General features: G+C 44.6%; 1 protein-coding gene across 3 annotated transcripts in view; it reads right to left on the bottom strand.

Annotated features, from left to right (window-relative positions):
* Nucleotides 1-4338: 4338 nt before the first annotated feature.
* EDRF1 (erythroid differentiation regulatory factor 1) overlaps nucleotides 4339-19977 on the bottom strand; it is a 57967-nt gene continuing 42328 nt past the window's right edge. For 2 of the 3 annotated variants that reach the window (XM_075843100.1, XM_075843102.1), the window contains 3 exons: nucleotides 16281-16396; nucleotides 12989-13140; nucleotides 4339-7448 (listed from right to left, as the gene is read on the bottom strand). In XM_075843100.1, the coding sequence (XP_075699215.1) occupies nucleotides 7277-7448; nucleotides 12989-13140; nucleotides 16281-16396 (440 nt within the window). In that variant the 3' untranslated portion in view covers nucleotides 4339-7276. Of the gene's footprint in view, nucleotides 7449-10025; nucleotides 11078-12988; nucleotides 13141-16280; nucleotides 16397-19977 lie in introns of those variants that run through there. The other variant, XM_075843101.1, reaches the window with a different exon arrangement.

Genomic DNA, 19977 nt, shown 5'->3' with positions numbered 1-19977 from the left:
AAAACATGATTACAGTACGGGACAGTTGTCCGGCAGCGAGGCAGGGACTCCTAGCGTCGTACATAACTATAATGCTAGGAGCCCGGCTCCCTGCACTGTGTTCGGTCCGGGACTTGCGGCCGAAATACATTCCGTCCATTACGGACGTAACATGCTCGTGTGAACCCAGCCTAAATGTAAACAAGATGTTTTAATTCACTGACAGTAAGCAGGGATCCTTAAGGTGGCGAGGAATAGTAACGCAAAGTATCTAAGAAAGTTGTAGAACTTATTATACAAGGATTACGCTTTATTTCCATAAAACTGGACTCTCCATATAAGTATTTAAGTGACGGACATTACAACCGCAGTTCTGGTCATCTAGTGATCACAGGTCATCATCGTTCCTTACAATAATATACTGATAGTACATTTTTTATTCTTTTCAAAATAACAAGCACAGGACATTTAAACGCACAGAGTGTCAGTGAACAAACCGACATACAAACATAACATGTCAGCCATCACATACATCTGTAATAAGATATTAAAGCAGCAGATAGTAACTAACCTCTACTTAAAGCATCATATTTTCCAATAAAAAGCACCCATGTCTCTATCATATGCTCTGGGGAGAGAATATAATAGCATATGATAGAGACATGGATGCTTCTTATTGGAAAATATGATGGGTTAAGTAGAGTTCCTAACAATAATATAGAGTAATATTCTGCAGGAGCGCGTTGTTTCTGGAGCAAGCACTTAGATATTCCATCACATCTCCAGACTACAGCAGATATGGAAGTGTGGATTATTATAAAGAGTATATACAGTGTGACACGTCTTATTCCCTAGTGTTCAGTAATACATCCAGTATAAAGATTATATTTATATGTTTTATATTGGAACGATCGATCTCGATCAATATATATATATAAAAAACGTCTGGGGTGCACATTGGACGTATATATTCCAGAAAAGTTTCCAGCCATATTTGCCCCTAGACTTTAGGATCCTATTTATGTAATGTCCATTATTTTGTGCTTTGTATTCTTCGTATATGACAATAGGGATGAGCCTCCTGCCTTCTCTTGCTTGTAACGACACAACAGATCTTACAGCTGTTACGTTATTCCTTATGTAAAAGACAGAAAACTTCCATGGTTTTGCCATGTCACTGTTGCGTGGCATGATAATATATGACAGTATTTATAACAATTTAGGTTCACAATAAATAGAATATAAGTAAAGTCTCTGAGTGTTTCCTGCCGTTCACCATCAGTCGTCTTATATTGAAGGGTTATTATGAGAAATCTGAATAGCCAAGAACCAGTATTCGGCCTCATTCAGACGGGCATACTGTACCCATATTTAACAGGTTGCCGCGATTCTGACATTTCCGAATCGAAAAGATCTCTATGGTGCGGTTGGTTCAGTAAAATTGTGGGGAAGTCCGAGAGTTACAGTAGTGTGAAAACAAAGCAAATAAAGCGCAAAATCAATATAACATATTTGCCTAAATGCACTGGAAATACGACCGTCAATCCCAAATCAAAACAATAACAACATTTCTCCAGTTTGGGATAATCCTTTATAGAAAATAAAGAAAAAGGAATATTAGGCGGTTCAAAAAAAAAACAGCAGTGCCGCCATTTTTATTTAAAACCCAAAAATGTGATATATAAACTGAAAGAATGAGATTTCACTTTACATGTTCCCCGGTATTATAGAAGGAAATGCACTACAACCAACATAGGGTGGCAAATGTTGCATAGGGGCCAAAATTGGCCCCGGTTATTCCACAAAATGAAGGACGTCACCAGTGTAACTCCTCACTGACATTTGGAACAAGCCCCTTTCAATTAATGATTCAATTCCTCAGAATGAGCAGCTTCGTGTCCTAAGGCTATGTTCACACACAAACTCAAAAATGTCTGAAAATACGCAGCGGTTTTCAAGGGAAGACCGCTCCTGATTTTCAACCGTCTTTTAATCAAAGTCGCATTTTTTTGCTGCGTTTTTTATGGCCGTTTTTCTATAGAGTCTATAAAAAACGGCTCAAGAAGTATCATGCATTTCTTTTTTGCGTCCGTTTTGAAAAAGGGCTGCGTAAAAAAAACGACCCGTCGGAGAAGAACGCCATATTTCACATTGAAATCAATGAGCAGATGTTTGGAGGTGTACTGCTTCCGATTTTTCAGCCGTTTTTTGGGCTGTTTACGGCCTGAAAAACGTCCGAAAATAGGCCGTGTGAACATACCCTAATCGTTGGCTCGGTTTTTGTTTTTTTCTACTACACTTACAAGTAAATTTGCTACATAGAAATATCACTTCTACCAAAATCATCGATTTATCAGGTTAATGATGTTTGACTAATTTTTTTGAACACGACTGTACATCTGAATTACGAGCAGTTAAAAAGAGGTACAATACACCCACCGGAATGAGGCATCAAAAAGGCGAATAGAAAACATAGCGGCAGTCTTTGCTTTCAAGCGCACCACCTGTCCGGGGGTTGTGTCTGGCATGGCAGCTCAGCCTGTCACTTCTAATCCTAGACAATCCCGGATATTGACCATTGCTCTAGGTCCGCTGAACCTGCCTGGTAGAGAAGTTGCCTGTCCGGTCGTTTGTTCCTGAACATTCATGTTAATGGAGGAGTCAGTGGTGATGGGGCCGTCACGACTGATATCTAAGGCCAGTTCAATTATGTTATCCAGTAAGAAACTGAACTGTATTCTCAGTCGTGCACTGGTACTCCATGAGATAATACTGCGGGTGATAGAATAATAGGTAAGAGCCTCTCCCTTTGGGGCTGTGTTATGCCTCGTGCTGGCTCAGAGGGGGCGGGGCATGACAGATTCAAAGAACACCAAAGAGAAAACCGGTGTCATGCCCCGCCCCCCTGCTTAAGGCATAGCACAGTGTATTATTTTAGTTCATAAGCCTGTTCTTCATACTACCACCTAATGGCTCTGGGTGAATGCTGTATTTTTAGCAGGATCCTGCTATGATCCAATCCCAAAGCTAGAAATACACCAGTTTATAAATACCCCTTTAAATAGGTCTGTGATGAAGCGCTATTCTCGGACTATACTGTTCACATGTATATAAAGCGGACACCATAGCGGTCCTGGAGCTGCTCACCTCCAACCGCCTCTTAAACCTGCTGATATCAAGAAAATACAAGGTCGCCATGAGTATTATTTCCATTTTTATGGCGTCACATTAAGAGCCACCTAATGATAAGACAGCCCTGCGTGACTGTTCCCTATTAATACACAGAGACTTCCACCCCGAAATGAGGGAAATGTCACGTCTGCACCCTATGGAGAAGGAAAAATGCTGAATGTTGCTGGAGCCGCTCGCAAGCCGTTCCGAAGATGTTTATTCGCTGGTTTACAAATGGCAGCTTTTCCACACAATGCCCTCGTGCGATCCGGAGGGATGGATTCTAATAAAAGCACAAGCTGGTTTTATGGGACCGGAGCTTTCAGCTACTCCATAGGCCTCAAGCATCGGGGATTTGAAGGTTTCATTCATCAGTAATGTACTCTACCTGCCCAGATCAGACAAGATATTTACTTACAATAAAACCGAATAGAATAACCAGCAGCCTGCAACAGTTAACCAGTGCAATAATGAAGACCTGGCAGCTATCCTGACATGAAACAATGCTGGGTTGTGCTGTTCCTCTGTTACTCCTCCTGGAAATGTATGTATTGACAACTGGGCGTTATGATTCCTCTCGTGAATAGTGTACGTCTCTACAGTCTGACATGGTTAGCATAGATCGTACATTGTCACAAGCCTCTGACAAATGGAAGGGTAACACCCAATTGTCAATTCATTCATACATTTCCAGGAGGAATAAAAGAGGAATGGCTCAAGACAGTCGCTCTAGAATTGCTATTTCATATAGAATACACAGCAAGACCTGGCAGCAGCTCTTTAAAGGGGTTGTTCATGATTGGAAACGCATGGCTGCTTTCTTCCAATAACACTGCCACACCTGTCTACAGGTTGTGTGTGGTATTGCCGCACAGCCCTATATATTTTAATGGAGCGAAGCTGCAATACCAGACACAACCAAGCTACAGGTGTGGTGCTGTATCCAGAAGAAGCCACCATATTTTTCCTAATCCTGGACAATTCCTTTAACTTTTCAGCAATGTATATAGATCAGCCAGGAAGTTGTTCCATTGCTATGTGCACTACAGTCGATCTCCACTATAGTAATCGTATAAAATGACAAACCTCCTGCAGAAAGTCCTTATCCAGATCCTACACCGCAGATCTTGCGGACACATTCGGTTTCTTCCGCTGATGATTGAACATACATTTACACGTCACCACGGATTTAATAAATAAAATATTATAACTTTATTTAATAAACAGGCTATTCACATTTTCAGGTTGAGAAAACAAAGAGGTTGTAACAAAAGCAGAGCGGCCGTCTGCAGAACGTACCTTGTGCGATGAAGACGGGGGCCGGTGCTGTCCCTGAGACTCATCACTCTCACCCTCCATCATCATCCATCTATTCCCGTCAATGATTTCCCTGATCATTGGGCCAATACAACACATAACAAGTATCTGGCATTTGATTATTGTGAAAGGTTTTTAGATGAACATAAACTACTTGGTCGTCCTAGGAGATATCCTATACAGGGAGGTCATATGGAATATACTGCCCTCTACCTGCATACAGTGAAGATTGACCTCCGGGTATAATAATTTTTCACATTCAATTGTCTTTCTTGGACCATCGTAACCTGAAAACACAATTAACTCCCAACTGATCTGTAGAGATCGTGACTAGTTGGAGGATCTAGCCAATCAGTGGGCGCTGTATTACTGAAGTGCGTGAGCAGTGCGCCTCTGCAGTAAAGTGCTCCGCAACATGTGCTGCGCTGCCCTCTTCCTGTGCCACATGTGCTGCGCTGCCCTCTTCCTGTGCCACATGTGCTGCCCTCTTCCTGTGCCACATGTGAGGCGCTGCCCTCTTCCTGTGCCACATGTGCTGCGCTGCCCTCTTCCTGTGCCACATGTGCTGCGCTGCCCTCTTCCTGTGCCACATGTGCTGCGCTGCCCTCTTCCTGTGCCACATGTGCTGCGCTGCCTTCTTCCTGTGCCACATGTGCTGCGCTGCCTTCTTCCTGTGCCACATGTGCTGCGTTGCCCTCGTCCTGTGCCACATGTGCTGCACTGCTCTTTTCCGATGCTGTGAACTATACTGCCCTCTATCTGTGGCAGGTGGAGCTGCTCCTTTGGACACTTGGCTCAATTTAATGTTTGGGGGGGTTCCCACGCGCTTTGGAGTCCACAGTGGAGACAGCAAAATGGCCCCCTTACAGACTACAGTATAAGTAAGGGTCTTATCCAACTGCATTTGCAGTGTATGTTATTTTTTTAATCTTCATAGGTTTGAGAACCAATTACTAGAATTCCATAGATTTATGGTGTCAACTTCAATTGTCACCAGGAAACAAATATTGTAACTTGAGGAAGCACTGTATGGATATACCGGTCTTCTCTGGTATACATTATACAATGCAGCATATTCCAGACACATTTTACAGTGGAGCGTATCTCTCCAACATGGAAGGTGCCACTTTGATAGATGCCATGTTGGCGGCACATATACACTACAGTAGTACCACAAAACGGGGGTAATTGTATTAGTAAATCTGCTGCAATCTGTCTTACATCCACATCACTGTATTCCCCTATGTAGACACGTATAGGACATATCCTAGGATAACCAAAGAGTTTACTATCGTCACTTGTGTGAGCAGAACCAATTTCATGACACTATAAACTGAAATAAAACGTTAGGACTAGCTAAAGGGATTGTTCAGTTTATAATACCTATATACCCCATAAGGGAATTCTGGGAAAATAGGAGGGTCCCATGTTAAGGATCCTCGTCTCTTGGCCAGAGTGGAGAGTGGTTAAAGAGAGTCTCTGGCTCTGGAGGACCTGTCCTGACCTGCATTACGCAGACAACCCCTTGATATCAATTGACAGTGTAATACTTAATAATACCTGTGGTGGCGCTGCAGGGATATTGAACACTTATTGCCAAGTTTCCCCACAGATTGCAGCTGATCGCTGCGGGTACCAGCAGGGGGACACATTGTGATCAGCTTATTGTTAAGGGAACTTTCTAACATGTAGGGATTGTACAAAGCAGAGAACCCCTTTAAACAAGCAATGTGTTTTTTCTTTGCCAGTCTCATTTACTGCTGAATTATGAACAAATACTTAAAAAATCAAAAAAAATCAAAAAAAAAAAATCAATAAAACTGGAAGAACATGGTGAGAAGCAGAAATAGGAATTCTGGCACAAAACTATGGCACTTTGTATTCAAGGGTGTTATATATAATAGTGCAGCAAAATGAACTTCTGTTGTTCTTAACAAAACAATGAAATATTCAGTTACTGTGTCTTATAAAGGGGTTGCCCAGTCATAAGAAATTCATGGCCTATCCTCAGGATAGGCCAACAATATCTGATCGGTGGGGGGTCCATCTCCCGGCAGCCCCACCAATCAGCTGTTTTGAGGGTGCCGTAGCATTCGTACAGGGAGTCGGACCCCCACTGATCAGATGTTGATGGCGATCCTGGGGATAGGCAATCAATTTCTTATGACTGTACAACCCCTTTAAGATAAATTCATTTTGTATACTTGTCCGGCATTTGATTCGTGTGTGATTGGCCATCTTACAGGAATCTATTATGTAGACAAGTCTACAGGAACCAGGAAGGGACAAACCTTTCTTCTCTTTCACTTGCTATGAGCAAGCTGCCCTTTCCAATGAAAATAAAGGGTTTTCGAGTCTTTTTAAAATAAAGCTTAAAAGAGTTCTGCAATCACGGACACGGGCGGTACATCGCTAGAATATGCAGTCACTTTCTGATCGGTAGGGGTCTGGCTGCCTGGAAGCCCACGATTTTGAGAATGAAGGGGCCGCAGCAGCCCTATTAGGTCTACAGATGCTATTGATTTTTTTCCTCTTGGCGCAGCTACCCGTGAACTGTGTATCAAAACAACAGGTAAGCAGTACAGGAATAAACATGTAATAGATCAGAGGGAAAACCTGATTTACCCCAAATCCCCTGCAGGACGCATGGCAGCCGGGCAGGGCATGGGACGACCGACTTACACAAGGTTTCCCTGAAAATCTCACACATATCAATGATGGCAAGAACGACGTGGCAAGTGGCACAGACCAGCCATCCCGGGTTTAACAAGGCACGACATCCGCTTTATATCCCAAGATCAATCACGTGTCACTGAATGACCGTCTCATTTGCTTCGCTCTTTGGCGTGAGCTGATCCAGTAAATTTAGGAGCACGCTCAGTCTCTCGTGCAGGGTGGCGATCTTGTTGGTCGAAGCGCGTAAGAGACTGGAATAAACTTGCTTGTAGTTTTTCAGGGAGGCCTCCTCTTCAGGGGGATTACTGGGGGACAGAAATCACACAACGGTCAATGCTTAGATTAAATGTTATACGGGAAAGTCAACGGCTGATCTGTTTCTGGGAAAGCTGGGTCACACCATTGGGGCCACGAACAGCAAATTTAGTTATGGAGAGAGAACCTGTTCTCCAGAACTGATACAAGTAGCTCATCCCTGGACGCAGGGGACACAATGTGGGGGAGAATTACTAAGCAAATTGTGGCAAAAAATTGGTGGACACTTTTTACGCTAAACCTAAATATGGCGACAATTTATTTCGAAAAAATATATTATTGTACAAAAGTACTAAAACATAAAAAACAAAACAAAAAACCTATGTTCATTCCTGCGAAATCGAATGATTACAGCAATACTAAATTTATATGTCATTTATACCGTATGGTGAACGCCGTAAAAACAAAACCCAAATAACAATGGCAGAAATGCTGTTTTTTTTTCTTTTTCTATTCCACCCCCATAATGGCGCCATTAGAAAATACAACTCGTGAAAAACAAGCCCTTATCCGGCTACGTAATCAGAAAAATATATATAAAAAAGTTTTGGAACAAGGAGACAAACCCCCCCCCCCCCCCCCCAAAAAAAACAAAACAAAAAAACAACTGGTCCACTAGGCTACGTCCCAAAAGGGGTTAATAAATCTCCCCCAGTCTGATCTCTAATTACTAATGACCAAATTATTCCAGACACGGAAAGCGTGAACAAGATATTAGGGTTTCGGCAAATAAAGATCATTGATTTTATAACGTGATACAATTTTCCAATATACTTTCTGTATTACTTCTGCACGGGTTTCAATATCTCTGCTTGTCGTCATTTAATAGGAACCTACATTGTTTACTTCCAAGGGGATACAAATCTATCCCGGTCAGGACATGTAGAGCGGTGTCCTGTCATCAGCCGTGTATCTGATATTCTTATCACTTGTTTTAGGTCACTCCATACATCCTTGACCGTGAAAGGGTTAAGGTAGCCACACTATAATGACCAGTGGAAGCCCATTTATTCTTACAACCGGTTAAACTGCCCCATTAACATAATTTGGCCATGGGATCTGCCAAGAGAAATCTAATGTCTGATAAGGCAACCTATACTTAGGGAATCTGATGACGTCACTCGCTGTATAATGCCTCCCCTATAAGTACATGTATATTCAGTGGAGCATATTTACTGAGAAGTTGGGGCGAATACGTCATCCGGCAGCTATAACAGTCTATGACGGATACGCTTTCTTAAAGGGTTCCAGCCAACCCTCTAATGCTCCAGTCAGTCGCACACCCCTCCCCCTCCATAGATTTCCTTTTGTCAGGCAGTTTCCCTATGACCAGCGTTATATCTCTGCAGGATAATAATGCCTCCGAGTCCTGATGGAAGAATCACACTAAGGCCCCATGCACACAGCCATGCCCGTAATCACGGGCCGCCATTGTGGGCACGGCCGGTGACAGTTGCCCGCATTTCTCGGCCCGTGCTCCCATACTAAGGCCTCATGTACACTTCCGTGTGCCGTTGTACGGCCGCTAATGACCGTTCCGTCAATCACGTACCTCACACGGATGGCATCCATGTGCAGTCCATTCTTTCACGGACCAAATCAATGCCAAGGCCGAGACTGTTCCGTCAAAAACGCGCAGGAGTAGGACCGGTCCTATTTTTGACTAAACGGCCGCACGGTTCCGTTAAAACAACGAAAGTGTGCATGGCCCCATTGAAATGAATGTGTCCGGGTGCGATCAGTTAAAAGAAACGGACAGCACCCTGACGAAAAAAACCTGAAGTGGGCATGAGGCCTTGGGAGCACGGCCTGTAAAATGCAAAAGATAGGACATGTACACTAATAAACGGGAAGGTGTCCATGGACAATAGATGGGAATGGGTCCGTAAAGGAGGTCCGCAATTACGGACGATTTTTACGGTCGTGTGCATGGGGCCGAAGTATAAACCTATGTGGGTTCCATGTTGCCCCAAGTATCACTAGGTGGGGGAGGTCACTGGTCGGATTACACGTGAAGTGAGGGGCTTTTGGGATACACAATGGTTCTGTATGAAGCCGATTCCTCCAGGTGCCCGGATAACGGAGCGCTCGCTGCTTAGAATTGATGATCGAGTCCTGTACATAAAACTAATTTACCTCTGCAGATTAGCGATCCTGGCAGCAAATACAGTGTATATAAAAGAGATAAAGACGTGCAGGTCTCCTTACATTCCGCAGGATAAAGCCTTAAGCTGATGAAATATCACGACACCAGAGAGCAGAAACAATTACCAGTTTTGGACAATTACACTAAACAAGCATGTCTTTAGGCTGCGGCGTCGGGCCGGGTGATATATGGCGTGTTTCTATTGCCATCTTGTGGATAGTTCTTGCCCGCATGCTTTATAGGCACGGTTTAAACCCGGCTAATGAGCTTATAAATCTTATAGGAGACGACTTGGATCGTACGCTGCAAGTTCCGGTAAATGTGCTGCCGCTACAAGTTCCCCTGTAATGGTCAGTGAATTTGCTTCACAAGGGGGGTACTTTGGTATTTTGAGAAATAAGCTGTACTGATCAATGGTAGCTGACAAGTGATGCAACGGCATGTTTATTGCTTGCAACACACCATTATATAAAGAGTTTTCAGGTTTTATGTAAATAGAAGTATCAATATATAAAGAGAAAGTTGCAGCACTTTTTTTTTATTATACACCATTTTCAAGATTTCTGCTTGCTGTCAATGAATGGAAATGCGAGTTTACATCCAGGGGCTGGAAAGCTATCCTGACCTAGTCATTGCTCATATAGCGGACAGTGTCTCATGTCCAGGCAATGCTCTGTGAGCTTACAGGGAACCTGTCACCAGAATTTCACCTATTAAACCAGCACTACCTGGTGGTAGTGGGTGAAAAATAAATTTTTATGTAACCCATAATTATCTTCTAAGTCGGATCTGTAGCTTTAGTATTCAGTTTATTTTAGTGTTCCTGTGCCGTATGCTAATGAGCAGCAGTGTCATATCTTCATTCCTCAAGCCTTTCCGAGTTAACCCCGCCTCCTTACTTTTGATTGACAGCTCCTCACCTGCCCCACACACTAAATCCCGCACTTGCGCCTCGATGTTCTGGTGTGAGCGCACAAAGGGACACCGGATTATTACCATAAAAGGCACGAAATGTCTGCAGACCGTTATTTACGGTCGAAGGAGAAGTTTAGGAGAGGGGAAAATGGCAATGATCTTTTGACAGCAGCGGCCAGTGAGGGGTGAGTAGAGTTCAAATCGATGAAATGCTGGTGACAGGTTCCCTTTAAGAAACTGGACTTCAAGCTGATACAGTGTATCAGTGCAGGTAAAAATGTAACAAACTGTACAGCGTTTCTTTACCATGCAAAGTGTTTCCATTCAATGATAGCAAGCAGACATCTTGATAATTATGCCCCTGTAAACTCTATGTAAAAGAATGTTAATAAGAGCGTTTAATAGTAAATAAAAAAAAAAAAGTGTACTCTTCGCAATATATCTGATTAACAGAATGTGGCTCCTTTATGTGATAATCCCGGCTGGACACTGCTGCATGCTGTCAATGAATGGCAGGAGACACCGTGTGCATAATCTCGTCTCAGCATTACAGGCAGCCTGGATAGTAAAAAAACAAAAAAAAACACATTCTGGTAATGAGAGATATTGCAAGGAAGCTTATGATCTTATGGGCGGCAAAATACTAAACCATATGCTGGAAATCACGTTCATAAAGATAATCAAAGCTTAAATAGGACCGGTCAGATGTCATACTTTACTTCCCATGAAATAAAAATGCTGATGCACCTTCTCTTACAACTTGGCATTGAGCCGGTCCTCTGTTACTCCTCTTGGAAATGTATAAATAGAAAGCAAACTAGATGTTACCATTCCCCTATCAATGGTGCGTGCCCCTACGAAGTCTCACATTGTCCAAACAGTGCTAACTCCTCCCATTGATTTCAATGGGAGGCGGAGGGTGTTTTTCCCAGCGCGCGGTAAAACCGGCTCGCGGGAAAAAGAACCAACAGGTCCTATCTTCGGGCGTTTATGTCTCTGACCTCCCATTGACATCAACGGGAGGTAGAGAAAGCGGTTTTGCCCGGGGCACTCAATAGCCGCGGGAGAAAAACACGGAAAAAGGCATGCAGGCAGATCAAAATCTGGCTCAAAATTCCGTCTGCAAAAAACTCTGTGTAAACATATCCTAAAAGGTCTACTAAAAATACTAGGATCACCTACCAATGTCCTTCTCTTAAGGAGCCTGGTCTTATTATAGTGCAAGAAAATCCTTCATTGTCAGTGCATGTGAATGAGAAGCTTTGATCAATAGAATAGAGGGGCTTAAGCTTCTTTGCCGCATGGTGCCAGCTTGCTGCAACAAAAACCTTCCCACCTGTTGTCTGTGCAATGGAGACCGAGCAAGGCCAAGCCCCAAATTTCAAGCCAGACAAACAGCAAACCCAATGGTAGCTGTATCTCTGTTTTCTTTGTTTTGCCAGATTTCTGTAAGATTGCTCATTTCAGAAACATGTTATAAGCAATGTTCCCTCTAAGCCTTTGTAGCCTGTGAGCGGGACAGTCAGGGACCTGGGCACTGTTCAGTCTAATCCGGGCGATCCAAAACAGCAGCAAATAAATATTGCTGCACAGCGTCAAATAATTAGCCAAATGAGAAGGGGTTAGTATCTGAAATCCTGGTGATCTAGGGCAGTGAAGAAGTTAATGTCAAAATCCCTGGTGGTCTAGGGCAGAGAAGGGCTTAAAGGGTAACTAAACTTTTGAAAAACGTTTGCCATGTCAGCAGTTTTGATCGATGGGGGTCCGAGCAGAGACCCAAACCGATCGCTAAAATGAAGCGGCAGAAATGCTCAGGTGAGCGCTCTGTCGCTTTGTTCCTGATCGGCTTTCCTCAGACTCTCTATTGAGTCTGTACGCCGCTCTACGAGTCTGTACGCCGCTCTACGAGTCTGTACGCCGCTCGCTCGACTTTCCGAGAAAAGGCGATCAGAAACAAAGTGGCACAGCGCTCACCCGAGCACTTTTGCCGCTTCGTTTTAGCGATTGGTGGTGGTCTCAGTGCCCGGATCCCCAACAATCAAAACTTCTGACATGTCGAAAGTTTGTTTTAGAAGTTTAGTTACTCTTTATTGCCAGGATCCCTGGTGGTTTAGGGCAGTGTAGAGTTTAATCCATCATTCCTGGTGTCCAGTGGGTTACTCACCTCTCCAGGCTCCAGCGCTGTTCCTGTAACAGGAGGCTGAACACGGATCGTTGCAGGGAGAGGATATAAAGGACTTTGCAGCCACAAAGTTCTCTCTATGGCCGGGCAGAGTGTTTCATGAACGCACTACCTGATCTCAAAGTGGAGAGCTCCAAAAGTTTACGCAGGAGCAGATTTTCCCTGAACGGGGGAGTTTCTAAGCTCTGCGGCCGCACAGCTTGCAATCGATGGCATCTTATAACCACTGCTCCCTTTATCTTATGGAGTGACAGATCTTACTACAAATCATTGATGCTGCCGCTCACCTGCTCTTCTTCTTTGAAGATAAAAGCTTCACAAATTGTAAGAGAACAAAGGACAAGCGAGACTCAAATATATTCACAAGTTTCACAACTTCTTCCTTTCGGAGGTTACCCGAGGAATCGCTGCCCGCCAGCTCCTTCCGGTCTGCCGGCCCCTGTGAAGGAGAAGACACCTCATCAGCTAATGTGCACCTCACGTGTCACACTTTACAGACACACAAGCTGGAGACTGATTGCCCTTTCTCAATCCAGCGATCACAATACCCCCTGGTGTTAAAAACTGTGAATACCCATTGAATGAGTGCGCCGGCATGAACAGGTAGTGACTATTGCTTCTTACTCTGCTGCTGAATATCAATGAACTCAAAATGCCGTTTAATGTAATGCGTTCCTCTGCTATTTTCTGCTACAGGATTTCTGAGCACAGAGTGAATGTAAAACACAATGCGAACCTGAAAGAGAACCTCCGATGTAGTCATTTTCGATTTTTCACATGTCCAGATAATCATGGTCTCTGTATCACTATAAAAACAACAGTGCCGGCAGTAGGGGAGTGGAGCTGCTGCAACAAAGCTGTGGCATGTATAGTATTGTGATCTTGTGGCTTTACTTTTATATTTGACCAAATTAAAAAAAATCGTCTCTATATTCTTCCTCAGCACGGGTCATTCCAAAAGGCGAAATTCTGCTGAGGCATCTGAAGGCTTTAGTCATTAAAGGATTAAAGAAACCCTCCCGGCCATGCCTAGAGCAGGGTCTAGTTCACACAGTTTTTTTTGTTTTTTTTTTGACAGGCAGAAAAAAAATCTGATTCAAAATCCCTACAGGGTTTGATTTAAATGGGAGGTCAGAGGCGGAAACCACCCGAAGAAAGAGCATGCCCCTTTTTTTTCCGCAAGCGGACAAAAAAAACATCTCTGAATTCAATGGGGGCGAATTGGGGTGTTTTGTGGCTCCAATTCCAAAATGGTTTCTGCGTCAAAAAACTGTGAATGGACCCTAAGGGTGAAGAGCATGACTCAGATTCAAGGTACACTAAATATGGAAGTTATGCCACGCACCAGGCATAACAGGGTATCAGTTCAGCCGGGAGTGCTGGTTTACCACATGCCAGCCGCAGTGGGATCGCCAACAATCTAGTGTGTATGGGGGGGCAGCCTGACCATCCCCCTATATTTTTTTTGTCAGATTGAACAAGGATTGGTCACATTGGATTTAAAGCATGCCATTTTTTATTCCCCTTAGCTTAAAGGGTATATGGGGGGTATATGATCGGCGATTGCCCTCCACACTACGTATCTGCATCTGCTGGAGCATACAAAGCCCACAATATATACTTGATGAGGAAGTCACGAGTACAGAGATGCAAAATGAAATTCATGAACTTGTTCCCAGAGGCAAGGAGGAAAGTGACAAATAGGCTGAGACACTGCAGAGGCCGATCAAACACTGATCAAGCGCAGAACAGCAGCGACGGGTAAATGCAGCCGAACTGGAGCCACCCAAGACACGCGTCACAATCATTTACACAAAATTGCCCTTGAGAGGATCCGCAAAATCAACACCGTTATCCTTGCGATAGAGACAATCAGCCACGCTGTCTGGGACCATAAACAGTCATGCCTGGAGGCAGAATAAGAACAGGTTACTACCGGCCGTCTTATACACCACCCCACACAATGTAGGCTTCTGCGTTCCCTTCAATGGGTATTCCGATGCCCGACCTCCCAACTCTGGGACCCCTACCTGTTGGAAGAACGAGGATCCTCTTAACCCCGTCTGCTAATGTAAAGTGGACGCCACCAGCCACTTTTTGCATCGGCTTCAATGGAGAGGTGGCTGCTTTTGCACGTGGCTCTCTTCATGGACTTCTATGGGAGTTACAGAAAGAGCCAAGCAAGCAACAATCCGATAATACCCATATTGTGCTGAGTGTAATTCACCTGCTGACACTGCTCGGATAAGGCCACAATGCTCATCTACGCACACGGACAGCCATGCCAGGTAGTCCAATTGTAGTCAGTGCATACCGTCATAACACAGGGCCCATATGGGAGCCACACAGCTGGGGGTGGCACGCTACACGCGGTTCACTAGCTGCTTGCTGGAAATCGCTATTCTTTTAATATACTTAGACTTATGCGTCATTTGTCCAGTTTTTCCCAGGTCCTCGAGCTGTAGGGCTGCGATCCTACCATTGTTATATAGAAACTTGCCTGTCAGTACTTTTAACTGGATACTAAGATGGAGCTCGGTCATGTAATTGGAAAAGGGGAGGGGGGGGGGCGGGGTCGACTGCTTTTAATGGTCCTTTGTCCAAACTGCTGTACTATCCTTGTCCTGCACATACAGCTGCGTGGGATATCTTGCAGTAATATCTGCCCACCCAGGAGATTAGACTTACAGAACAGAGTGGCAGATTGGGCTGGCAGGGGTGCAAAAAAAGAATTACTTCTATACAAGGTGCTATTTAAGATATAAATGTAATATAATAGCACAAATATATATAGAACTGAAAACATTTAAATTGAGGGACAGTGTTAATTTACATACGCAGCCCGGTACAGGGTCACTACATTTCTGTATTCTTACTCATCTCCCACCAGAAGTATAAAAAAGTGACGGCCGGAGACACCGCAGGTAGAGCCGATGGTCGATTTGCAATGGCAACCGTACGATGTTGAAAGAGGCGTCTAGCATTGTTTGATGGACCTTCACCCAATCCCCTGGCTGAATTACTTTTAAACTGCTGGAAGGAGCTGAAGCAGCATATAAAACTGGAGTGACCCTTTATAATTTGGCTGGAATGACGGTGAGAGGGATCAGCTGCCAATCTGAGAGAGAGAGAGAGACGACCCCTCTAATACTGGAGTGGATCCCGTTCTGAAAACCTCAGAGAAAGACGATTTTTCCAGAGGAAGCCAAGGCCAGAGGAAATGTAGTGTTGAATGGTTGTCAAGGTGATACATGGATGGCATGAGTCCGCAGATGTGAGAGCCACTGCTTATTAGAACTGACTCTTAGTGGCGTCCTAAGCGGGGGATCCTTTACTATGACGTCCATAGTTTTGTTTATCTTGAGATCCCCAGCACAGGACTCCTTGGAAGGACATGTCTGTTTTTAATGCAATGTGCCGGGTACTGAACAGTTGTGGACAAGCAGTGCAGGGATGTATTACAACGGGCAGGGTTCTCCATTCAGAGAACAGATGGGACACATTAGTAGTTGGAGTCCTAATTATATATGGTCAGAAAACTGGCGTCAGCACTTTCTCGGGGGTTGGAGAACTTTTTACCTGATCACTTTCACACTCAAGTTCTTTCTGAAGAACAACAAAAGCACAACGTGTCTTCATCATAATTTCCAGAGCTCCGTAGAGGCTCTTCAGTTTCCCCACACTGCTGTTCTGGCCTGTAATTAACGGACAATCGTCAGCAAAATGACATAGTACAAGTAGAGAAATATTTTCAGAATGGACATAATCATCAAAATGAGCAACATTTTCCACTACGAGAGTAGACTTGTAATACAAGAAGCTTGATTAAAAATAAATATTAACAAAATAAATAACTTAGCCTACTTATGTCAGAGAGTGTACATGGTACAATAGAGACAGGAGAGAGAGCGCCCAACAGAGTCCATAAGAGAGAGAGAGAGGGCCCTAAGAGAGTACATGAGAGAGAGGGCCCTAAGAGAGTACATATGAGAGAGAGAGAGAGAGAGCCCTAAGAGAGAGAGAGAAAGAGTGAGGGCCCTAAGAGAGTACATGAGAGAGAGAGAGGGCCCTAAGAGAGTACATGAGAGAGAGAGAGAGAGAGAGAGAGGGCCCTAAGAGAGTACATGAGAGAGAGAGAGGGCCCTAAGAGAGTACATGAGAGAGAGAGAGAGAGAGAGGACCCTAAGAGAGTACATGAGAGAGAGAGAGAGAGAGAGAGAGAGATCGAGAGAGAGGGCCCTGAGTACATGAGAGAGGGAGAGGGCCCTAAGAGAGAGAGAGAGAGAGAGGGCCCTAAGAGAGTACATGAGAGAGAGAGAGGGCCCTAAGAGAGTACATGAGAGAGGGAGAGAGGGCCCTAAGAGAGTACATGAGAGAGAGAGAGGGCCCTAAGAGAGTACATGAGAGAGAGAGAGAGAGAGAGGACCCTAAGAGAGTACATGAGAGAGAGAGAGAGAGAGAGAGAGAGATCGAGAGAGAGGGCCCTGAGTACATGAGAGAGGGAGAGGGCCCTAAGAGAGAGAGAGAGAGAGAGGGCCCTAAGAGAGTACATGAGAGAGAGAGAGGGCCCTAAGAGAGTACATGAGAGAGGGAGAGAGGGCCCTAAGAGAGTACATGAGAGAGAGAGAGATCGAGAGAGGGGGCCCTAAGAGAGTACATGAGAGAGGGAGAGGGCCCTAAGAGAGAGAGAGAGAGAGAGGGCCCTAAGAGAGTACATGAGAGAGAGAGAGAGGGCCCTAAGAGAGTACATGAGAGAGGGAGAGGGCCCTAAGAGAGAGAGAGGGCCCTAAGAGAGTACATGAGAGAGAGAGAGGGCCCTAAGAGAGTACATGAGAGAGAGAGAGAGAGATCGAGAGAGAGGGCCCTAAGAGAGTACATGGGAGAGGGCCCTAAGAGAGAGAGAGAGAGAGAGAGAGAGAGAGAGAGAGAGGGGACCCTAAGAGAGTACATGAGAGAGAGAGGGCCCTAAGAGAGAGAGAGGGCCCTAAGAGAGTACATGAGAGAGAGAGAGAGAGAGAGAGAGGGCCTTAAAAGAGTACATGAGAGAGAGAGAGAGGGCCCTAAGAGAGTACATGAGAGAGAGAGGGCCCTAAGAGAGTACATGAGAGAGAGAGATCGAGAGAGAGGGCCCTAAGAGAGTCCAGAAGAGAGAGAGAGAGAGAGAGAGAGAGAGAGAGAGGGGGGGCCCTAAGGGAGTCCAGAAAAGAGAGAGAGGGCCCTAAGAGAGTCCAGGAGAGAGAGAGAGCCCTAAGAGAGTCCAGAAGAGAGAGAAAGAGAGAGAGGGCCCAAAGAGAGTCCAGAAGAGAGAGAGCCCTAAGAGAGTCCAGAATAGAGAGAGAGAGAGGGCCCAAAGAGAGTCCAGAAGAGAGAGAGAGGGCCCTAAGAGAGTCTAGAGGATAAAGAGGGCCCTAAGGGAGTCCAGAGGAGAGAGGGGGCCCAAAAATAGTCCAGTAGAGAGGAGGGGGCCCAAAGAGAGGGCCAAGGATGAGGAAAAAAAGGACAGTGCTGAGGAAAGACATTGGGATACGCAAAGAAGAAAAAAAAAAGGAATGAGCCGTCATAGTAGAACGCAAAATGGGAAAAACGGGGGAGGACCAGGGCATAATAAAAATAAAAAAAGGAAAAGAATAGGAAAGGAAAGAAAAAATAGACAGGAGGCTGACAAAGAGTGTGAGTTTGGGACAGAAAAACACGGATTAGCAAAAGGGATGTGTAAAGTGGAGACACAAATTGCACCAAAAGAGTAAAAAGTATGTGGTGTGCGTCAAACTTATTAGCTGTTTTAGACACTTTTTGCGCCTACGTCAACAGTTTAAAAAAGCGTCTAGAAAGGGGAGTGGTAAAAGGTTTCAAATGCATTACCGATGTGCGGCAAAATATTACAGTAAAGTATTTCAGCCATGAGGTGGCCTAGAAAAGAGAAAACCGTGTAACATGTATAGCGAGCCGGGACAAATTCATCATACGGTGCGCTCCATGTGATAAATTTGGCGCAGTGTGCACAGTCTATAAAAACTATGTATCTTATGAAATTATTGATACATCTCTGTGCGATTAGTGACACAGAGTTTAAGGAGAAAGGGGAGAGAACGGAGGGGAAAGAGCGGATATGAAAATGAGGGGTACAGAGTGATGAGGAACAGAGACAATGAGCAGAGGCAGCCGGGTGAGAAGATTCAACACCGATGAAATAGACAGCAAGACGGAGGACAGAGATAGTCTGATGGAGGGACAGCAAAGAGAAGGAGCACGGTGAGAAAAATAGGGATCAATAGAGAGCGGCAAACGGATGAAGAAATGGGAAAGCAATAAGAAGAGTCAATGGATGAGTATAGGGGGCAGGACTGAGACACCAGGAGCGAGGAAGAGATGCAATGGGAAGAGAAAAAAAAAGGAGAATAATGGCATGAGAAAATGGGACAGAACAGGGGTACAAGACAGCGGGATAAGGGAGATGGAAGTTAAGTAAACAGTACATGTAAGTGGCAGCAGGACAGGTAGTGTGGTGCAGAATGGGGGGAAATTAGGAGGGGGCACCGGTACAAGAGGGTGATTTAAAGAACGACCTAGCGGGGGGAGGAAGACCGCTGATGGAGCGAGCACAGCAGAAAAATACATGAGAATTGTCAGCTGCAAAGAAGATTCCATTAACTTGTGAGCGGCTCACCCCGCTCTGTGTTGTAACAGATTCTGTATTTCCAGCTTAAGCCCTCAGCATTTTCCCAGTGTTTGTATATCCACTTAGCAAAGCGTTATAGCGGCACATATCATATCCGGAGCTGTCACTGTTTCTGTGGATTAGACCAGCGCTGCGCTACTGACACGATTTGGCAGCAAGTGTGAACAAGGTTGGGTAGAAAAGCCTCTTTCTTTTTTTCCTTTCAGCACTTTACAGTTGAATTAATCAGATTTGCAGATTTTGGGTAATTTTAGCCTGCGGGTTTATAATACACAGGGTCAGAAGCCGCCCATGTGCGGAGGTTTTATCGTAATGAGCATCTTTGTTTGCATGTACCACACATGCTGCCTGTGCATCTGCCAGTTTAATACCCTCTGGCAGGTCACCCACTGCAGACAATAACTGCATCGTGCTACCAGAGCTGAATTAAAGGGGGGGGGGATAACAAATCCACATTTTGATGCGAGTCACGCGTTTTGCAATGAGAACTATATGAACGCACAACTTAACACTGCGGATCACACCTCAACGTTAAGTAAATCCCACCTCCGTCTTGTCTGATAATTATTAGTAAATTAAACAGGTTTTAACTAAAAG

Source organism: Rhinoderma darwinii, chromosome 11 (genome assembly GCF_050947455.1).
Source record: "Rhinoderma darwinii isolate aRhiDar2 chromosome 11, aRhiDar2.hap1, whole genome shotgun sequence".
Taxonomy (NCBI): Eukaryota; Metazoa; Chordata; class Amphibia; order Anura; family Rhinodermatidae; genus Rhinoderma; species Rhinoderma darwinii.
This window is presented reverse-complemented; position numbering and strand designations above follow the sequence as displayed.